Raw genomic sequence first — 18,201 nt, forward strand, 5'->3', positions numbered from 1 at the left:
AGACGTGCATCTCAGATTCGTACTGGCTTGCTCACCATCAGCATCTAGAAGGCTAGGGACAGTTTTGGGGGCAGTTAGCCAACACTCGCTACTGAAGCCCTTAACTGTGTCTCTGCCTCTGTAAATAGGATTTCTCGTTTAGTTTATGTTCTTCCGCGTCTCCACCAGTCCTGAGGTCTTGGAGCTTTTTGGGGCTCACCTCTATTATCATAGTCACCACTTCCTTCCTCCCCTGAGGTACTGATGTCGGACCCCATCTCACCCTCCAGCCCATCTTCTCCCTACGGCTGGCACCGGCCGTCTTTATGACACCCCTGTCCCCTGCAGAGTACTTGGCTCAGATCGGACGCTAGGTGTCTACAGAAATGAACGTGCGGATTCAAACTGGATGTTCGCTACCATACTTTCATGTTCAAACACAGGTACCTGAAAACCTGCTAAGTATAAGGTTAGCCACAAACTTAAAATACCTTTCAGCACACATTACAGGCGAACGCAAAGCTAAACAGACGTGAGAGAAGCAGAATAAATACAAACTGTTCCATTGGAAAGGCTCTTACAATAGGCGTGCTGGAACAGCTTTGCTGTGGTTGTGTGAAACCAAACCAGTTCCTAGGTGGCATGAGTTTCTCCTTTTTAGGAACAACAGGTTACCTTGAGTATTGGTACCGTTTGCTCACTGAATGCCCAGCTGGTCTGAGCAGTCTTAGCAGCACAGGGTGCTGGAGACTGGACCGCAGCAGCCAGGAGTCCAGAGACTCACTGCCCCTCCCTCAACTCTCACCCTCTGCTACAAAGTAGCTCTGCGATCATAAGTCACCTAACTTCTCTGGCTTCCGCTTCTTCAATTATAAAACAAGGGAGGTGAATGAGATGCTGCTCCAAGTCCCTTCTAGCTCCTTCACTTTGTGAAATGTTTCTCTAACTATAGACAGAACACAACTGATGATTTATTGTTTAAAATTCTCTTGCATTTCTCTTGTGAAATCTAATCTTTTTGTTTGAATTAAGGTCTTTGACATTTGCTGGTTCACATTCCTTATTAATAAGCATCGATGTATCACTCTAACCTAATGAATTTGTAGGAATCACCATGGTTCTCACTTTCCCGTTTTTATACACCATAAACATAACAGGGTCTCACACTAGCAAACGATCATCAAGAATAAGATGAATCTTTTTATCATGAGTTTTGGGCTTTATCCTGTACAAGCATCGAGCGTAAGGACTACTTACACCGGGGCAGGGTGAGATGCAGGGGTGTGACGGAGGGTATAACTACAGGACTACATCGATGGTCAGCACTCTGCTCGGCCTCTGCCTCAGAACTTCTCACTTTGTGAAACTCGGCGAGACCTGACTGACTGAACCGACAGGCAGAACCTTGGCACGCTCCTTCCAACTAACAGCGTGCTGGCAGAACAGTTGTGACATGCAAAACCTCTCCTTACATCCAAAATCTGTCCTGGTCACTCTGACAGCTAAGAGAGGGCAAAAGCTGAGCTTGGCCAAGACCAAGCTGGTGGGAAGAGCACTTGCTAGAATCCTGCCTGTGGAGAATCTACTCTTACTCTGTGAGAAGTTCTGCTTCTCTGTTCAGCTTCAACATCAGTAATTAGGGTGGTAACAAGTCACCATTAATTGAGTGCCTGTTAGGGGTCATGCCCTGTGTAGCATTTTATATACATAATCTCATTTAATCCTTACTGCTTTTTGAAGCACGAATTGTGATTACCCTCGTTTTCACAAAAGGGTAAAGTAAGATTCAGAGAGGTCAGCCCTTGTTCAAGGTCCTGAAATGGTAAAGTGGCAGATCGGGGCTTTTTGACTCCGCAGCCCAAGACCAGAGCATTACACATATTTCACTTCTCAATCCATGAGATTTGGACCCTCGTACCAGAATCCAGAGGACGACTGCTGCATGGTAATAAAATACTTAAGGGCATTCACGACCTGCTGTGTCCTTGTGAACTTCACCGGCATAGCAGGGCCCGGCTCTGGTTTCTTGTATAATAACTTATGCAAAGGAGACACTGGGGAGGCAAATAGTACTTAGGATTCAAATTGTGAAGGCCTGTGGGCCATCCACGGAGTAGGGATGGGCGGAATGTGATGTCACCTTGTGGCGATGAGTCCAAAACACTTTCAAGGCAGGGCGGAAAGATCTGGGGAAAGCCCTTGCTGAAAAGAAGACCAAGAATCAGATGCGGAACTGCCTCCGGAGCAACTCAACAGCCCACATGCCAGCACAGTGTGTCACTACCACATCCTACAACTCACCGATACCTGTTCCTTCATTCCCTTAAAGTGCGGCTCTGTATTTAAGTATATATAGTGAGTTTTAACATAAATCTAGTCTAACAACCAGAACACTGATTTTTTTGGTTTTGTTTTTTTAAAATCCAGGCACTCAAGGGACTCAAGGTTTTAAAGGTTTAGATGATCAAGAGATTCCTTTCTCAGAGGTGCTTCTAGGGTGCTCCGGTGCAGGGTGGTGTCGGTGTCGGTGACAGCTTCTCTCTGCTCCGTCCTTTCCCTACACAGCGTTTTCCACAGCGGTTATTATGCAAGAGAGTGATCACTCTGAAATGTGTGTCACTCGGACCAAACCTTAGTAGTTTCACAAGAACAGGGCACTAACTGCTGTTCTGGGCATGGCCTGGTACAGGGTCTGGGACCTGGGAGGGGCTCCCAGTACCTGCAGAATGAATGAATCAGGGCTGCTCTGAGACATCTGTCCATCTACCTGCACACACACACACACGCACGCACGCACGCGTGTACATACATATTCACGCATATGCCTATGGCACCGTGACCTGTGTCCTATTATATTAATACAATTTCCTATCACACGTCACATTGGGCCGAAACCACCGGAATTTCCGCAGGGCTCATCTACAGACAGACAAAGCTTGGGTGTGCGCCGGGCAAGGACCACCGGCCGTCGTCGGCGGGGGATGGGGGGGCGGGGGGGCTCCCAGCGGCAGCAAACGCGGAACGGGCGGCGGAGCGCCGCAGGGGGGACCGCTGCGCCGGCGACGAAAGCCCTGCTAACTGTCACTCGTGCTCCTGGGCCAAGCACCGGGCGGGGGAAGAAGACCGGGGACGAGAGGGGAGACGCGGGGGAAGGAATGGCAGGGACGGGCCGGGTGGGAACGCCCGGCTCGGGGCGGCGCAGGGACCCCCGACCAAGGGGCGGGTGGGGAGGAGCGCCCCGGCGCCCCCCGCGGCGCGCCCCCCGCGGCGGCGGCGGCGACCCCGTACCTTTTGATACACAGCCTGGAGGGCAGGTAGGCCCGGTAGCCGTCGGTGATGTACGGGTTGTCCTTGAGCGACACGGGGATCTGCTCGTAGGTGTAGAGGCGGATGCCGCGGGGCACCAGGACCGGCCAGTACTGGTAGCTGCCCAGCTCGATGTAGTGCGCGCTCTTCAGCAGCTTCTGGTGCATCCTTCCCGCGCCGCCGCCCCCGCGCCGGGGAGCTCGTCCGGGCCCCGCCTCCCCGGGGAGGGGGCTTCGCCGCCGTCGCCGCCGCCCCCGCCCCGGAGCCCGGGAACGCGGCGCGAGGTCCTACGGTCCCGCCGCCGCCCAGGCCCCGCTCCGCGATCGCACCGGCCGGGCCCCGCCGTCCGCGCCCCGGCGCACCCGGCGGCGTCGCAGCCTCCTCTGACGTCAGCACGCCGCGGCCGGCCCCACCCCTCGGCCTCTTCCTGGGCGGGGCCGGCTGGGGCTGGGGCGGGGCCGGCGGGGGGGCCGGGGGCGGGTCAGGGGCGGGGCCTGCGGGACGCGGGAACGGAGGCGCGCGCGGGGGCGTCCGGGTGGTTTCCGACCCGCGAGGCCGAGGCGCGGGTCTGTCTTGGTCGGTGAGAAGTGCGCGGGGCCGTGCGGACGAGGACCGGCGGCGTTTTCCTCACGGGCCGAGGAGAGAGCTCGCCGGGAGCGAACGGGGAGCGAGAGCGGAGTCGCCCCGGCTGCACGGTGGGGGTCCGCGGGGGGCGTCGACGGACCGGTTCTGCGAGCCGCGGCCGCTCCGTCCACCGCACCACGGCCCCGCACCACGGCCCCGCACCACGGCCCCGCACCACGGCGGAGTGTGGCCCAGCCCCGGAGGAGCCCCGCCGCCGTCCCGGTGCGTTCCCCGACGTGACGCGGTGCGCGCTGGCCGACGTCGACGGCTCGAGGCCAGAGCCGGGCCGCGCCGGGGCGGGGCGGGCAGGTCGCGGAGGCGCCCGGGGAGCCGGGGACGCCGGGGGCTCGTCTCTTTCTTTTTTACTTTTTTAAGATTTTGTTTGTTTATGTGACAGATCACATGTCGGCAGACAGACGGGCAGCCAGGGAGGAGGAAGCGGGCTCCCGCCGAGCAGAGAGCCCGACGCGGGGCCCGATCCCAGGACCCTGAGGTCGCGACCTGAGCCCAAGGCAGCGGCTTAGCCCACGGAGCCCCCCGCGCCCGCGCCCGCGCCGTCCGTGTCCTTCCTGGGCCCTGGGCTGGGCGCGGGGGGCGGCCGCGGTGCGGGGCTTGAGGCGGAAGCGGAAGGTGCTCGGAGACGGTCCGAGGCCGAGACGCGCGGGACGGCGGCGGGAGGAGCCGAGGGGGCGGCCGCCCCACCGCAGCCGCGTGCGCCGCGGACTCCCGCGGGGGCCGCACAGCTTGCGCCCCGTGTCGGCCCCTCCGGTCGCTGCCGCGGTTGCCGCTCGTCCACACTCGCGCGGGCCCGGCGCTCGGAAGGAGGAAGCGAGCGGCCGGACGGGCGAAGCCGGCAGTCCCGTGTGAGGCCCGCGGACCGGACGGTCGGGCGCGAGACGCGGACTTTCCCCTTTCCTCAGGCTGCCGGCGGGGCAGCGGCGGCCGCGCGGCGGGGCCCGTCGGACACGGGAGAGCCCGAACGGAAGGGCGCGAGGCCCCCCGGACGGCGGGCAGCGGCCGCACCGTGAGGCCTCCGGACCTGCGGCCGGTGCGACGGCGGCCCGAGCGGCCTGCTGCGGGCCTCGCACCCCGGCGGGCTCCGGCCCCCGCGGAGAGGTGGGGGCAGCAGCTGCCCCCGACGGGGCTCCGGGGAGACACGCTGGGAAAGCGGCGGCCGCGCGCCCTGCGCGGGGAGGCGCGTCCCCGATGTGGAGACTCGAGGTGGGGGAGGGGGCGCTCGCCGGGCCGGGGCCCCGCGTCCTCGGGCCGTCCGCCTGCCTGTGCCGGCACGTGCGCGAGCCTCGACCGGGGGCCCCGCGTCCTCCGGCCGTCCGCCTGCCTGTGCCGGCTCGTGCGCGAGCCTCGACCGGGGGCCCCGCGTCCTCCGGCCGTCCGCCTGCCTGTGCCGGCTCGTGCGCGAGCCTCGACCGGGGGCCCCGCGTCCTCGGGCGGTCCGCCTGCCTGTGCCGGCACGTGCGCGAGCCTCGACGGTCCCGGGACCCCGCGTCCTCGGGCCGTCCGCCTGCCTGTGCCGGCACGTGCGCGAGCCTCGACGGTCCCGGGCCGGGCCCGGAGCGTGCAGCGTTTGGGGGAGTGAGCTTCCTTTTTCTTTTTTCCCCGTTTCTTGCCCTTGACTTTCCTCCGTCCTTCCTGCGACTCTGCAGCCCCCCCGGCGCCGAGTGGGACTCCCGGCTGCCGACCTGGGCACCGCAGGGAGTCCGGCTACGCGCCAGTTTCCTAGACGGGAAGAAAACAGCAGTGAAGGCGTCTTTCCCAGGCCCAGTAGCATCGGCGTTTGACCCTCCGCACCCCCAGACTCTCCTTCTGGACTTCGGGGAACATCTTGCACCTGGATTTTCCCCTTTCCTCCCTGGCGGGTCCCTCCCAGAAAATGTGACCCCTGCGGTTTCTCGACGTGATCTTTAAGCCTCAGTGTTTCTCAGGATTCTTTCTTCAGTTTTTTTTTTTTTTTTTTTAAATATTCTGTTTTTACTGTTTATACTTTCTTTAAGGTAAGCTGCTCACGTTTGGAGTTTCAGGCCAGATCTCCTTTCTGGGCATCTGGGTTCACATTTAGAACTGGACATAGAAACTTGAAATACTAAAAACGAACTCATTCGCTTTTCTCCTAAATCTGCTTTTTCTCCCTTATCCCTATTCACTCAGTGTTTTAAGCCTCAGAGTTCTTTCCTCCCCGGCCCCATTCTGTTAGTATTTTGCTTTCTGCCTTTCCCCATCACCTTTAGCAGTTCCTCACCAATGATGTCATCTCCCCGGCCTCATTAGGCTGATCTGAAAATGCAAGTGAACAACAGAGAGTTCATCAATTTAACTATATCTTCTTTAATCCTACACTCAGGTTTCTGAAGACAATGACAGAAGGGCAAGGGTTGCTATCACTACAAATTCATCTTCCGTCTCTGTGGAACTTCCAACACCACTTTGGGTATTTTAAACATTCACTGAATACTTTATGCCCCCACCCCCCGGTATCAGGAGATAACCCCTTTCCTGTTTCACAGAGGAAATAGAGAATAGAGAGTGGGAATTTCCTCAACTTTCTGCTGTTAGCTCTCCATCTCTACGATCACCACAGATTTTTGTTTCCTTTCCATTGTCTCAGTAGAAATGACCACTTTTAGCCTCTTACTTAGGGTCAACCTGCTACCTGTTTTTGGTATCACATTCCCTTCAGTCTCCTCTTGGATTTTGCTCTGTCAGTTCTCCTTCTCTCAAATGCATCTGCAATGTCCCGCTCTTTATTTTTTATCTCCCTTTGGCACATAAACCTGTTCAAGTCTCATTCATTTTAAACCAAATGATCTCACTGATAGGAGGAATTTGAGAAAGAAGACAGAGGATCATAGGAGAAGGGAGAGAAAAATGAAACAAGATGAAACCAGAGAGGGAGACAAACCATAAGAGACTCTTAGTCTCAGGAAACAAACTGAGGGTTTGCTGGAGGGGTGGGGGTGGGGGGATGGGGCGGCTGCGTGATGGACACTGGGGAGGGCATGTGCTATGGGGAGCACTGTGCATTGTGTAAGACTGATGAGTCACAGACCTGTACCCCTGAAACAAATAACACATTATATGTTAAGAAAATTTATTAAAAAAATAAACCAAGTGAGCAAAAAGAAAAGAGAAAACTTCTTTCTTTGCCCTGTGTCATCTTAAACTTACACCCCTCTCTGCTTCCATTCTCAGCCGCGCTTCTACCAACACCAGTCTACATTGGTGGTTCCCATTTCTTACTTTCCTTTTGTTCCTTATCTCACGGCAGTCTCACTTTTGCTCTACGGTTTTATTGAAGCTTCTTTTTCCAGAAATGCTAAACTCATTGGACACTTAAAAAACAAAACCAAAGAAACCTCTAGGAGTGCCTGGGTGGCCCAGTCAGTTAGGCAACTGCTTTCCACTCAGGTCATGGTCTCAGGGTCCTAGGATTGAGCCCCACATCGGGCTCTCTGCTCAGCGGGGAGCCTACTTCTCCTTCTCCCTCTATCTATTGCTCTGCCTACTTGTACTGTTTTTCTTTGACAAATAAATAAATAAATAAAACTCTCTTAATTCTAAAATAGAAATACAGGAACAAACATACCACAACAAAATGGCCAGTCACACTAGTATCCATATCATGTTCTTCATGCCAATCACAATCTTTAACCTTCCTCTAAAATAATCAAACCCTGACTTTTCATGAGAGACTGTGGACTCCCAGAAACAAACTGAGGCTTTTAGAGGGGAGGGGTGGGGAGGTGGATGAGTCGGCTGATGGTTATTAAGGAGGGCACGTATTGCATGGAGCACTGGGTGTTCAAACAATCTTGGTACACTAGATTAAAAATAATGATGTACTCTATGGTGACTAACATAATAAAAAACCAAAAAACCAAAGGCAAAAGTCACCCCCTTGGGCTTTTTGATGTTTTCTTATCCAAGTGTACATCCCTTGACCTGTAGCTTTAGTCCGCCCATTTTAAAAAAATGTGATCTATCTTTTAATCCTTTTTTAAATGTACAGGTTTTCCTTCATTCCTTTCATTACTTACAGTTTGTCTGTGAAAGAACTAATACATTTTCTCATAGTGTGTATTCTGCTGTTTGTAGAACCATGGCACAGTTCCATATGTTACTCTGTCCTCTGTATTTTCTGCAAACTGCCAGTGAGATCCAGAAGCTCGATCAGATTCCTGTTTGATCCTTTTGGCAAGACTATAGGTGGTAAGGTGTTCTTTCACCTGAAGACACCTATGTCCGGTTTTGTTCTTTTTTGATATTATCAATCATTGATGTTCAGTGCCTACATCCATTAATTCATGGTGTTTGCAAAATAGTGATGATAAAATTTTGTGACTTTGTTTCCGTATGTTAACTGGAATAATGTTCATAAGGAGATACTCCTTATCTACTGTTTGGTTACTTAGTGTTATAGGTCAAATAAGCAAAGGGAGATTGTTGATTCTTTCATTTTATTTACCTAGGTTTCAAGAGAGCAAGTTGATTCCTGTTATCTTCAAAAGGACCAATTTAATTAAAAACATGACCTTGAACCCATGAATTTAAGGGTATTTAATCATTTTAATTCATTATGGTTCATTTCTTCATCGATACTCAAATTGTTTCATCTTTGATCAGTGGGAACCTTTGCAGATTTGGCTCCTCAGTCCTTATGGTGTGACTGTAGTAGTCTTAATAGCTTCTTTCTTTCTGGTGTGTCAAGATGGTCCTGGATCATCATGTGGATTTGTGAATTTACTTCTCTAGATTTGTAATCAGTCATTTCCCCAGAAAGCCCTTGCACAGGGATCAATTGTAGCCTTCAAGAGATGTATTCAAGTCTTAACTGTTGGTACCTCTGAATGTGACTTTACTTGGAAATAGGACCTTTGCGCATGCAGTTAAGCTTAAGATCTCCAGGACCTTAAATTCAATGACTGTGTCTTTATGAGAGAAGGGAGAGGAGGATTTTAAACATGCAGGCCCAGAGGATGAACATGTACAGACAGAGGTCCAGAAGAAGGCATGTGAAGTGTTAGAGGACCAACCTGGTTTCTCATTGTTGCTTAAAATGTGAAGGAAGGAGATGAATGGAAGAAAGGAGCTGTTAAGCAAAAAAGATTCAAGCCCCTGATGATTTGGGGAGGTTCTCCCAAATCTAGGTCACAAGGATACCAAAATGAGAAAGTTCATTGTTGGAAAAATATATTCTAGAGAGAGGGTCAGGGATGTAGCCAGGCAGCCTTTTGCTTAAAAAAAAAAAAATAAAAAATAAAAAATTAGGCTTGTGACTTGTGGATTTACTCAATCAACTCAGCAGAAACCAGGAGCAGAGAGATGGGATCATCCAGGAAACATCTGTGAGACCTCTCTTGTCTAATGGAATAGACCTCCGTGACATAGATAGGTGGCCCACCAGGACCCACAGGGGCTACATTTGAAAATGTAACATTAGCAGAAACACTGGCAGCTTGGACTGGAGGGCACAGAGAGAGACAAAATGAGGGAAGGCTTTTGGACTTCCAAGATCCTACAGGTAGGAAACTGCCCAGTAGAGTTACTTGGCTGCAAACATGTTTTATCTTTTTTTTTTTTTTTTAAGATTTTATTTATTTATTTGACAGAGAGCGAGAGATCACAAGTAGGCAGAGGCAGGCAGAGCAGGGGAAAGCAGGCTCCATGCTGAGCAGAGAGCCCAATGTGGGGCTCGATCCCAAGACCCCGAGATCATGACCTGAGCCGAAGGCAGAGGCCTAACCCACTGAGCCACCCAGATGCCCCCATGTGTTATATTTTGAGAAAAAGGAAGAATATCTCCAAGGGCAGGGCCCCAATGGCACAGAGCCTGGTAAGTTCCCATCATATGCTCAGAGGCTTAGCATTGGGCCATAGAGGATTCTTTTCAGGCCTTGAAACCTAAAGGAATTTGTTCTTCTGGTTTTGGAATTTGCTTGGGACTGGTGACCCCTTTTGTCCTTCCAGCATCTCTCTTTTGCAGTGCAAGTGTCTATCTTGTGCCTGTTCTACCACTGTGTTTTGGAAACAGATAATTTGTTTTGTACTTTTACAGAACTACAGGTGGAGAGGAATTTTGTCCCAGGGTGGATCATACCTAATATCTCATTCATACCTAATTTTGATGAGATTTGGGGTTTTTGGCAGATGATATTTAGATGAGTTTTTACAGTTGATGCTGTAATTGGATGAGACTTTTGGGGATGTTGGCATGGAGTGAACATATTTTGTATGCTGGTGGACATGAATTTTAGTGGGCAAACCAGTGTTGTGAGTGGTGGCTCCTCAAAAGATATGTCCTTCTGGATCCTGTGAATGTGACCTTACTTGGAAAAGTAATCTTTGTAGGTGTGATTAAATTAAAGGATAGAAGAGATCATTCTGGGTTGAGTTGGGCCTTCAGTCCAGTGATACGTTTCCCTGTAAGAGAAAGAAGAGGATAAGACAGACACATAGGGAAGTCCATGTGAAGACAGAGGTAGAGATTGTAGTTATGCTGCCAGAAACCAAGGAAGATCTAAAGGAACCAGAAATTTGGAAGAGACAAGGAGTAATTCTCCCCTAGCACTTTCATGGGAAGTCTGGTCCTGCTGACACTTCAATTTCAGACTTCTAGCTTCCAGAACTATGAAAGAATACATTTCTACCCTTTTAAGCCAGAAAGTTTGTGGTAATTTGTTACAGCTGCCCTAGGAATCTAGCACAGCCTTGGTTTTCCTTAGTAGAAAATAGTGTTTCAAGACTACAATATGGTGCATTGATATATTTAAAGATTAGATACCATAGGAGTTCATACTGATATTTCCAATTAAAATTCAGCACTACAGGGATTTCTCTCTCTTCCTGTCCCTCTCTTTTTATTTTCTTTTTCTTTTTGTGATTTTTACTTATATATTAGAAAGAGAGCACAAGCAGGCAGAGAGGCCGAGGGAGAGGGAGAAACAGACTCAGTGTGGTGCAGGGAACCCGATGCTGGGACTCCATCCCAGGACTCTGGGATCATGACCTGAGCCAAAGGCAGATGCTTACTTAAGCAACTGAGCCACCCAGGTGCCCCTCTTCTCTCTCTCTCTCTCTCTCTCTCTCTTTTTTTTTAAAGATTTTATTTATTTATTTGACAGAGAGAAATTACAAGTACACTGAGAGGCAGGCAGAGAGAGAGAGAGAGAAGGAAGCAGGCTCCCTGCTGAGCAGAGAGCCCGATGCGGGGCTCGATCCCAGGACCCTGAGATCATGACCCGAGCCGACGGCAGCCGCTTAACCCACTGAGCCACCCAGGCGCCCCTCTCTCTTTTTTTTTTTTTTTTTTTATTACAGTAACTTTGTTTGGGATTTGACCTCTATTTTTTATTGTTCATTTTTATGCAAATTTATTTTTCCTGAACTTCAGAGGGCTGCTTGTTTTAGACAGTGTTCCTAACTTTTTGGAATTTCCTCTGCGGTTGTTTCTATATACAAAAATGGAGAGCTTTCCCTGACATTTCCTGACTCAGCTCATCTTTTGCACTTTTCTCTGAACCTTTTCTTTTCTTTGTCTGGTTATATCTGTCTTTCTTAATTTCTATTGTGCTCTTGGCAAGCTCTCTCAGAATAGGTGGGAGCTCTGTCCTGGCTGAGAGCCTTGGGGGGTCAATCTTAAGCATACATAAGGGCTAGAATGCCCCAGCCCTTCTGTGTCATCCCGCACACCTCTTATGTTCCCTGGGCTGGACAGAGTCCCTCCTGGGCTCAGCTGTGGCTGTCAATTTGTTCTGCATCCTTTCCAATGAATATCTCTCGGTCTGTCAGGTGCCTTGTGACCTCCCTCTGCTTTTTCCTTCACATATACCTGTAAAAGGACACAAAGTCTTATGATTTGCTCATGTTTTGAGATTTGTAGGGATATTATAGTATGTATTTATTTTTATAACCTTTTCGTGTATTTTTTGTTTTGCTCTCTAGCTCTTCTCATTTTCTGTAAAGATTGCAGAAAACCCAAAATCTGTGATGGGACCACCACTGCCGTCGTCTTTATGTCTCTGTCGACAGGTTCTTTTTAATCCTCATTTTTCTGACTTATCTGCAGCACTTATTTCTAACCACTTTGCCTTTCTCTCCTTCTTTGGTGTCAGCAACCATGCTTTCCTGGTTTTCTTTTTATATTTCTTAGCATATTATCTCATTCTCTTTTGTGGTCACTTCTTTTGTCCATCTCTCAAACACCCGTGTTCCTGAGGGTTCTGCTCCTGATCCTTTTTTCCTTCACTCTTTGTACACTGTAATTAGACTTTAATCTTCTGGACTCTATGGCTTAATTTCCACGTATATGGGTACTGATACCCAAATCTCTACCCTTGCAACATACCTCAATATCCAGTTTCCTACTAGATATTTCCACTTGTCTCTCATGACCATTGGACTCAGGAACATACCAAAACAAGTTCAAAATTTTTCTCTTCAATTCTTGTTTCACCTATTTTTATGGATAGTACCACCATCCATCTAGAAATTCAGAAGTCAGCTAACGTAAGAGGTAAAAAATAATTACAACTTACTTGCTGACCCTCACAGATACGTAGGGGCTTCTGGGAGAGTTGATTTGAGCTGTGAAGAGTACAGTTATTAATAGGGATGTCTGCCCTGGGTTGAGGGTAGCATCCTACTTTCACTCATTTGCAGTTGCGTGCTAGAATCTTCCCGCATTTTCCCTTCTCACATTCAGACAGTCGCTGTGTACTGCTGGATTCTGTCCCTGTGGAGTCTCTCAGTTCCACCCCCTTTTCATTCCTGTCGTCACTGCTGTCATTTAAATCTCAGCCGTGTCTCACCAGCTCCTTCTGGTCCCCATCTTCAACTCACTCCAGTCTCTTCCCCTGTGCCCTTTAAAACCTAAATCTTATTTGTTGCTATAAACAAGCAGAGAGACAAACCTGTAGTTTCTAGCTATACCCTACTGGATTTACTTCAAGCCCTTTAAAATAAGGGCTTGACCTAGACTTTGCGTTTGGATTACAGTGAGCCCTGTCTCACTCGGCTGCCTCACCCACCACTCAAATGAGATACTGAACTACGCAGAGTTTCCCGAATGCCCCACATTACTGCGGTCTCCTTTGCACATGTTGTTCCCTTTGCTAGAGGCTCTTGACCCTTTCTCTCCTTTCTGGGCCGGGACACTCCCACTAACACTTGAGGTCTCTACTGCAGCATCACTTTTCTAGGAAACTTTTCTATTTTTTTAAGAAGGGGAAAGAGAGAGAGAGAAAGAGAGGGAGGCGTGCGCGCGGGCACACACACGCCCCCCCCACCCCCCCGCCACGGCAGAGGGAGAGGGAGAAAGGGAATCTTAAGTAGTCTCCGTGCTGAGCCTGATGTGGTGCTGACTCTCAGACCCCTGCGATCATGACGGAGCCCAAATCCAGAGTTAGGTGCTCACTGGACAGAGCCGCCCAGACGCCCCTGGGAAACTTTGCGTCCCTTATTCCAGCTAGAGGTTCAGTGCTTTTCCTCTGTGTCCCCGGCATCTGTGCAAACGATAGGATTGAATTTACCGTACTCCAAGGTAATTGCCTTCTTTCCTACAGGTATTTTATGTCCTTTAAGGGGTCTTTGTAGTTCCATTGTCTTAGGTGTTCACTATGATTTTTTTTTAATAAACTCTTTATTTTGAGGTCTTTGTAGACTCACGTGCAATTGTAAGAAATAATATATAGAGATAGCCCTGTGCCCTTTGCCACAGTGGTGACACTGTCACAATCGCGATATTACATTGATGCGGCCCTGATTTGGACTCTTTCCGTCACCACAGACCCCTTCCTGTTGTCCTATTATAGCCTCACCTACTTCACTCTTATTCTCACTCTCTCCTTAACCCCTGGCACCTGCTCTCTTGTCTGATATTTCTATGATTTTGTCAGTTCAAGAATGTTATGTAAATGGAATCATGCCGTGTATATAACCTTTTGGAACTGGCCTTTTTCATTCAGGATGGTTACTTAGAAATTCATCCAAGATGTTGTGTGTATGACCAGTTCATTTTTTTTTTTCAGTTGCTGAGTAGTGTTCCATGACATTTATGTGCCACCATGTGTTTAACCGGACACCTGTTGAAGGACATTTGGGTTACTTCCAGTTTTGGGCTATTATAAATGTAACTGCTCTGAACATTTCATTTCGAATTTGGAACATTCTGAGTGTACTGGAAGATACCACAGAGCAGAAATCAGTAAGGCTTGAATGTGATAGGCATTCATTACTTTAGGGGTCAGGGTTTTTTAGGCTAAACTGTATACAACAATAGTGAGGTTTAACTTCTCACAAATGATATAGAGACACTACACTAAAATTTTTAATCTCCAAATGGCTGCACATTGAAAATTATATTTAATAGCCCCCATAAATGATGCATAGCTTGTTAGCCATGAATGTACATTCAAGATGTAACCATAAGTCCTTTCATTTGTTTTTTCTATTCCTGTAGAAAATAATTTTTATTTTAGTGTTCCACTGGAGTGTTGGCCTTGGTAGGATAGTTTTGCTGGGAGTGAGGAAGGTTATGAGAAGTTCCCAGCATGCAGTGTTTATAAGGAAGATCCGATGAGGAGCTGAAAACGAGGTGAGAGGAGTCCTGGGCGGCTCAGTAGTTACGTGGCTGACTCTTGGTTTGGGCTCAGGTCATGATCTCTCAGTTCACGAGGTCAAGACCTGTGTTGGACTCCCCACTTAATGGGGAGTGAGAAGGGGCACATGCCCCTGCTCACATGCTCTCTCTCTCACTGTCTATCAAAAAAAAAAAAAAAAAAAAAAGAGGTGGGAGACAGGGAAAAGGAGGCAGGAACACCTGAAGTCTTGCATGATCAGCAGACAGCGAACCCGTCAAGGACAGGAAATGTTTCTGGTTCACCGCTGCACTCAGGTTAGTGGACAGTGCCCGGCACATAGTAGGTGCGCAACAAATGTTCACTGAGCAGATGAAGGAAGGTATGTTCTAAAATGGGAAGGTGGTGTCTATTCTGAAAGGAGAGATAGGGGAGTTTCTAAACTAAATTTACATCCTTAACTAAGTTTCCCTAAGCTTGGCCCTGTGGAAGATTACAGAGCCATAGTGCTGACGTGGGAGGCTGTGGAATTTTCCTTCTACAAGGTCTTTCAAAAGAAGATAGATGCTTATGTGTCTGGAAGGGTTCCTATGAAAAACAGAACATTGATCTGACTAAATGGAATAGCCTCTGGCCCTTTTTTTCCTGGGGCTTGTTTTGCTTTTTAATTTCAAGAAATGCAATGCAAAAGCTATACCATTACCATCACACAAGCGACAATAACATTTGTTGAGCGTTTAATGTATATCAGGCAGCGGGCTGAGTGTGTCATCTGTGTGCTGATGAGTTACTGGATTTTTGAGAATTCTTGTGGATTTCGCTGTGTAGTAACACAGTATTCCTGCAGATGTCACTCTTTCCCCGCAGAATGTTACCCCTTGAGCCCTTAGTCTTAGCACCGAGATAGGGCTGAGGCACAAGTGATTTTAGAGTCAACTTACTAAGATTCAAAAAAAATCAGCATGTTATCTATATTTGAATTGACGTTCCTAAAGAAGAATCGCCCTTCCCACTAGAAAGTTACATATAAAGAGTTCATTTAAAGTAGAAAACTTGGTGATCAATTCATACACTTTTTAAATGGCTTTTCCATTTTTCCTCTATCTTTATCTAAAAGAAGGTTAGTTTTTTGTCCTACTTCCCTCAGGAACAGTAAACAAAGAATTTTTTTGAAAGGCAGTCTTCGGCTCAGACAGTGGATGGAAAGCTCCTCCCTTCCCCTGTATTTCATTTTGTGCCGCCCTCTCTATCTCATTTCTGACTTGTTTTCCTCCTTTGGTGGGGGGTATGTGCCTGACCTTGGGGAAGTGGCTGAAGCCAACTGTTCCTTCGTGGAAGCCCAGGCCATCAGCTTTATTTCCCCCCAGACCTTAGCTTTTCCTTCCAGCTTGTGGCCATAGCTGGCACCGTCTCCACTGCCTTTTGGAAACACACAGCTGCAGGATTGAAGAGTGAAGCAGAATGAGCCACATGCCCAGAAAAATAGCATTTTCTTTCTTACTATCTCATGGCATTTGCAAAAACATGCTTTTCGGCTCACATGACTCTCCTGATGCTTCTGGGCAAATGCACAGAGCGGGTCTTAACTCTGCCGCACTGCACGGCTGGCCAGTACTCAGTATTCACGATGAGTGACAGCCTCTAGTTCTCTGATACATTTTTGAAACATTTAAGGTTTCATATCCCAGAGAAAAATTCTGTGAAATCTTTCTCTCTTTCCTCAGATCCCTTGGTGGAGCTCTGAGGCAGTGCTTCGAGTGTGCTCTGTTGATGGTCTTCATCTGCATTATGAGAGTGTTTGTTTAAAATAAAAAATAAATTAAAAAAAAAAGGAGGGCAAAATCTTAGACCTGTCTCTCTTCACAAGCTTAGAACTAGATTCTCTGGATAAGATTCTCTGGATAATTTATAAGAAACAACATCAATTCTTTCTCTCACTAAGGTTTGAAAACTGCTGAAAGACAGACAGTGTTCTCAGGAGCTAACAGTTCCCCAAACACAGATCAGAATCTGATTTGGTCCTTGTCTCCAACTGCTGCCCCTTCTCACTGGGGGTTCTCTTAAGGGCTCTCCCACATTCTTCATCCTCAGAGTTTATCCCCAGGGTCTTTATTTACTAAAGATGATCTGAGAATCCCTCACAGTTCCGTGCATTTTAATAATGTTGCCAGTACTAGCTTCAGGGGACCCTAAGTGCCAGCATGTTTATCCTATACTAAACCTTGTACAGTCAGAACTCCATGCTTGCTTCTGTTCTTTCTTTTCGCTAGACTGGTGGTATTCCCAGCCATCCCTTTTCTTTTATATTCTTTACCTAGCAAGAAATGAGCTTTCAAGATTGTCCCAGTGTCTGTTCTTGGGGAAATTCCTCAAATCCTCCAGAAATATGTGGTTGACCAGTCACAGAGCCAAGCACTTACTGCCTCCTTCTTTAATCTGTTTGTTTCCCATCAGTTTCACATCAAGTAGTTTTCATCTTCTTTGTGTCCTTGGCATGGAGCCTTTGTATCCCTGGCATGGACATGGGGAATGCTTCATCAATGTGTGTTGACTCACTAAAGGATTTTTAAAAATCTCACCTCCCACTTCTGTTCCTTTAAACCAATGTAGACCAAATAACAAGTAGGCTCCTTGAGGATTAGGTATATGGGCTTTTGTCCATTAGTGTGAAGAAATGAACCTGTGTGTATCCTTTATTTTTCTTTCCATATACCAACTTCAGTTACTATTTTGTGGAACTCTAAAGGTAAGGGCCGTATCTTATTGATATCTAGTTCTTGGCACACTAGCACATAATAACATGGGCTAAATGTTTGTTGAAATACAACTCAAGAAGCTACCCACAAATTAATTTATGTGACATCAAGCAGTACAGCAACAAAAGATAGCCTCATTTTTATATATGTGCTTGGAATGTTCTCCTAAACAGAGAGTTTAAGGGGTTTGTCTAGAGTGCTGCACTATTTAGAGGGGATGAAAACTAGAAAGCAGGGCTCTTCAGGCTTAGAGGAATTATTCAGACACAGAGCAGAGAGACCGTTAGGTGGTTCTCACTCTCCAGAGATGACCATTCAGTACACACATGTCACCGTCTACCAAGCAGTTTTGCTTGCCCATCCTCTGACTGTAGTCTAGGGGAGGGATATAAGAGGCTTTTGTAAAGGCTAAAACCCATTAAACGATACTGTTAGTATGTGTGTTATTCTTTCGCAGGTGGGAAAAACCCCATCTTTTTGAGCAGGCTGTAATGCAACATGTAAAGGGTAGGGGGCAATGCTGGGACACAATATATATGAAAGAGGCAGAATTTATTGAGAGGGGCCTTGGGCAAATTTAAGGGCTCCTTTGCAGTCAGCTGGTTGAAACATTTCGCTGTAACGGGACCACTACCAGCGCCAGCGCCAGCACCAGCACCAATATCAATGACCGCCTCTTTCTTGGCTGGTGAGTGGCAGCATTGATTTTTTGAACCCAAGTCCACTAATTCAGTATGTTTTTTATTATATTTTATTATGTATTTTTTTTTATTATGCTTGCTTTCAATAAGGTTTTTGTTTGTTTGTTAAGATAGTTACATATTTTTCCTGATTACAATAATAGTTATATTATCCTTATAAAATTCGAATTTAGAGACACGGATGTTTAAAAAGGTAAAAGTTTTCCTCATTCCAATCCCTTCACATACAAGTAATGTTAACAACTC

At 48.1% G+C, this 18,201-nt stretch overlaps 2 protein-coding genes across 4 annotated transcripts in view; both read right to left on the reverse strand.

Moving 5' to 3' along the window:
• Window positions 1–3,663, reverse strand: part of PAQR3 (progestin and adipoQ receptor family member 3) — a 33,374-nt gene extending 29,711 nt beyond the window's left edge. For all 3 annotated transcript variants that reach the window (XM_045069056.1, XM_045068724.1, XM_004776298.3), the window contains exon 1: window positions 3,268–3,663. In XM_045069056.1, the coding sequence (XP_044924991.1) occupies window positions 3,268–3,452 (185 nt within the window). In that variant the 5' untranslated portion in view covers window positions 3,453–3,663. The remainder of the gene's footprint in view (window positions 1–3,267) is intronic.
• Window positions 3,664–3,766: 103 nt separating this feature from the next.
• LOC123391742 (basic salivary proline-rich protein 1-like) lies at window positions 3,767–12,999 on the reverse strand. The gene is made up of 3 exons (XM_045078982.1): window positions 12,947–12,999; window positions 4,453–5,646; window positions 3,767–4,274 (listed from the first exon to the last, which is right to left on the reverse strand). Exons 1-3 carry the CDS (start codon window positions 12,997–12,999, stop codon window positions 3,767–3,769), a joined length of 1,755 nt encoding a protein of 584 aa, XP_044934917.1.
• Window positions 13,000–18,201: the final 5,202 nt, after the last annotated feature.

The sequence above is a fragment of the Mustela putorius genome, unplaced genomic scaffold (genome assembly GCF_011764305.1).
Source record: "Mustela putorius furo isolate JIRA1106 unplaced genomic scaffold, ASM1176430v1.1 tig00000040_pilon_pilon_pilon, whole genome shotgun sequence".
NCBI lineage: Eukaryota > Metazoa > Chordata > Mammalia > Carnivora > Mustelidae > Mustela > Mustela putorius.

Coding starts and splice junctions, on each gene's coding strand:
- LOC123391742 (XM_045078982.1), bottom strand. CDS start 12,999: ATGTGGGGCATTCGGGAAACTCTGCGTAGTTCAGTATCTCATTTGAGT. Junction 5,647..12,946: donor GTATCTCATTTGAGTGGTGG/GTGAGGCAGCCG, acceptor CTTCCCGTCTAG/GAAACTGGCGCGTAGCCGGA. Junction 4,275..4,452: donor CACGGACGGCGCGGGCGCGG/GCGCGGGGGGCT, acceptor ATCTTAAAAAAG/TAAAAAAGAAAGAGACGAGC.